This window comes from Grammomys surdaster, unplaced genomic scaffold, assembly GCF_004785775.1.
Source record: "Grammomys surdaster isolate TR1022 unplaced genomic scaffold, NIH_TR_1.0 204, whole genome shotgun sequence".
In the NCBI taxonomy this organism is placed as follows: Eukaryota; Metazoa; Chordata; class Mammalia; order Rodentia; family Muridae; genus Grammomys; species Grammomys surdaster.
Window position 1 is genome coordinate 732,084 of NW_021604649.1, and position 3,005 is coordinate 735,088.

At 44.3% G+C, this 3,005-nt stretch overlaps 1 protein-coding gene across 2 annotated transcripts in view; it reads left to right on the forward strand.

Moving 5' to 3' along the window:
• Positions 1-1,161: 1,161 nt before the first annotated feature.
• The window catches only part of Akap4 (A-kinase anchoring protein 4), a 10,418-nt gene continuing 8,574 nt past the window's right edge, over positions 1,162-3,005 (forward strand). The window contains exon 1 of one of the 2 annotated variants that reach the window (XM_028770843.1): positions 1,162-1,303. In XM_028770843.1, coding sequence (XP_028626676.1) covers positions 1,277-1,303 — 27 coding nt within the window. In that variant the 5' untranslated portion in view covers positions 1,162-1,276. Of the gene's footprint in view, positions 1,304-1,869; positions 2,016-3,005 lie in introns of those variants that run through there. The other variant, XM_028770844.1, reaches the window with a different exon arrangement.

Genomic DNA, 3,005 nt, shown 5'->3' on the forward strand with positions numbered 1-3,005 from the left:
AGTCATAACCCAGGATGGGGTAAGCTTTCTGATGGTACAACTGCCATTAAGAGTCATCTATGGTCCTGCAAGAAACATCTCATCTCTGTTGTTAAGAAAAGGAACGCCTCAGGACCCCCATGGCCAAGTTCTCAGCACAAAGGAGTATTATTTGCCTGAGAGAGACAGCAGGCAGGGATAAGAGACAAAGACAGGAGATAAAGGATGAGGGAGAAGGGGAAGGGAACATGGGAGAGGGAGGAGGACAAAAAGGACTGCCTCTGGATAGAGAGAAAACAGACATGACACATAAGAAAATGGCAGTTTATAAAGGTACAAGGGGAAAGATGAGTTTGGATGAGGTGTTGAATTTTAATTGAGCACGTTAATTAGGTGAGCCAAGTGGGGCTTTTGATTGTTGGACTTCAGTACTTTGATGGCTAGACCTTGGTAGCTAGCCTCAGGAAGAGGACATGGCCAAATTAACGAATAGACCTTGGGGATGTAGCTTTAAGAATGTAATCTAACAGTTTTTAGGAAGGCAGAAAGAATCAAGGGGAAGGGCAAGGCCTGCCAGAACCATGTTCACCATCCTCAAGCTGGCCAGAGTCCCTTCACATGTTCCTATATATAACCCCAATAAACTTCAGTACAGTCAATAGACTTCAGTACAGTCATTCTTTAAATCTATCATAGGTGCCCTGTCTTTGGTGAATAGAAATCTGTTTGCTTCTTTTCAGGCAAACTCATTCAACAAGAAGAAGGTGAAGATATGACCACAACATGAAACTGTACTATCTAGGGGAACATCTGAAATGATTCTGGGTTTGGTTAAGTTTATTCACATTCAGTTGGTGAAAGAAGAGACACAGGGAAAGGACAAAGTAAAATAAAGTATAATTTAGACACAGAAGAGAGACCCTCCTTTGGTATGTGATAATATTTTTAAAAGGGTTTAAACAAGAGGTATCTCAGTGGATATAGATAATTCTCTAAAACATATTGTAGCCAACAATGATCACTGGCCAAAATGGGAAACAGTAAGTGGAGGGCTTAAGTTTTTTTCATGGCTTGACCATGTAGATCACCTAGAATCCTAAGGCTAAGGCCCACCATTTTGTGCTGTCATTGTTCTCTATAGAAACAGTGATGTCATGAATTTTAAGTTCTAGTACCAGCTGGCAAGTAGGCTTTAGGAGAGTATGGAGGGTTGAGGAAAGACCTAACATCTTGAGACAGACTGGAAGAGTCATCGCAGCATCCAAATTCTCCAAAACAAACCATCTAAAGGTCCCAAATGATTGCCTACTGTGGTACTACAAAGGTAGAGATGTTTTCTGACTTTTTTTTGGATAATATAGGAAGTGTCTTATTAGTGGCTAAGGCAGCCTCTAGTTTTTAATTTCCGTTTTGTCTGGGATAACTAAGAATGACTTTGGTCAAAATTTCATTCTTTCAACGTAAATCTAAGCATGTCTTGCCATATAACTCTGGTGCTGTAGTAGGAAATTCAAGGAGTAAACAAAAATGGGAAAATGTTTTCACTTGCAAAGATGGGGAACGATTCTGTATGTGAAAACTACAATCCTTCACCAAACTGCTAATGAATGTCATGAGATCATTCTCAAAGTTTAGGAGGGAAAGGAATGAGATGCTTGATATCGGGAGGTTGTGAACTGTGGAAAATGTGGTGAAATACACGTAAACACTGAAGCATAGTGAAAATTTGTCCTACAGTAGGCAGCTTGGCATATTTTGGATATGAAAAGGCTACTGAGTTTTCCAAGTGTGCCATGCCTTTGCTCAGGTTGCTACAGCACCGGGTATTATGACTCAACAAAGATACTTGTCATACCCTAGGGTCAGAGCCAGCAGGAAACAGCTTGGCCCATCAGTCTGGTCTAACAGCTGACCGGGGTGGCAGCCAGCTGCAAGTGCCTAAGAACTTGGCACTGCCCCCTTCCATCTAAAGGGGCACATCTCCCTTCTGGGTGGCACACATTCACTCAAAGGTACAAAACAACTCCGTCATCAAGGTAATGAGTTTATACATCTTACTTTTTACGGGTTTTTAAGATCCAACTCTCAGAACGGATCTTGTAGCTTCTGACTTTTTTTTGAAGCTAGTAGTTGTTCACTAGCTGTTCAAAAAAGAAGCTCTCTCATCTGAGGGGGTAGTAAGGCTTTTTCTATGAGCTTTCCAGAGTTTTGTAGAATTCTTAATTGGAAACATCCCAAACACCTTGAGAAGTGGTCAAGATAAGTATTGTGTAGGAAGTTAGTCACTAGACAACATTTTTAAAAAGTGATACCAAGAGAGCACAGAGTAGAAGGGGGAGGGAGGAAATATGGGGAGAGAAGAGAGGAAAGGGGAAGAAGTGAGGGAAAGAGAGGGGGAGAGAGAAGAGGGAGGAAAGGAAGAGAGATAGAGGGGGAGAATCATAGGCGGGAGGAGACAGAAGGGGGGCAAGAAAAGGGCAGATAGGGGATGGGGAGGTGAGGAAGAAGGCAGATGGAAGAGGGAAATAGAGGGAGGATGGTGGGGGGGGGAAAAGGAGGAGAGAGAGAATGAAGGAGGAGGAATGAAAGAGGGATGAAGAGATGGAGAGGGGAAGGAGGAGGGTTAAAGAGAGGAAGAAAGAGGAAGGGAGGGAGAATGGAAAACAGGGAGGGAGGTGAAGGCAGAAGAGGATGGAGGATGGAAAGGTAAAGAGGGGCAGGGAGGAAAGGGAACAGGGGTAAAGAGAGGGATGAGGGAGGGAGGGAGGGTGGAGAATAAAGGGAGGGAGGGAGGAGGGAGGGGAGGATAGAGGAGAGGAGTGAGGGGAGGGAGGAAGGGTAGAGAGAGGGAGGAGTGAGGGGAGGATGGAGAATAAAGGGAGTAAGGAGTGAGGGGAGGAAGGAGAAGAGTGAAGGGAGGGAGGAAGGGTAGAGAGAGGGAGGAGTGAGGGGAGGATGGAGGAGAGGAGGGGAGGAAGTAAGGGTAGAGAAAGGGAGGAATGAGGGGAGGATGGAGAATAAATGGA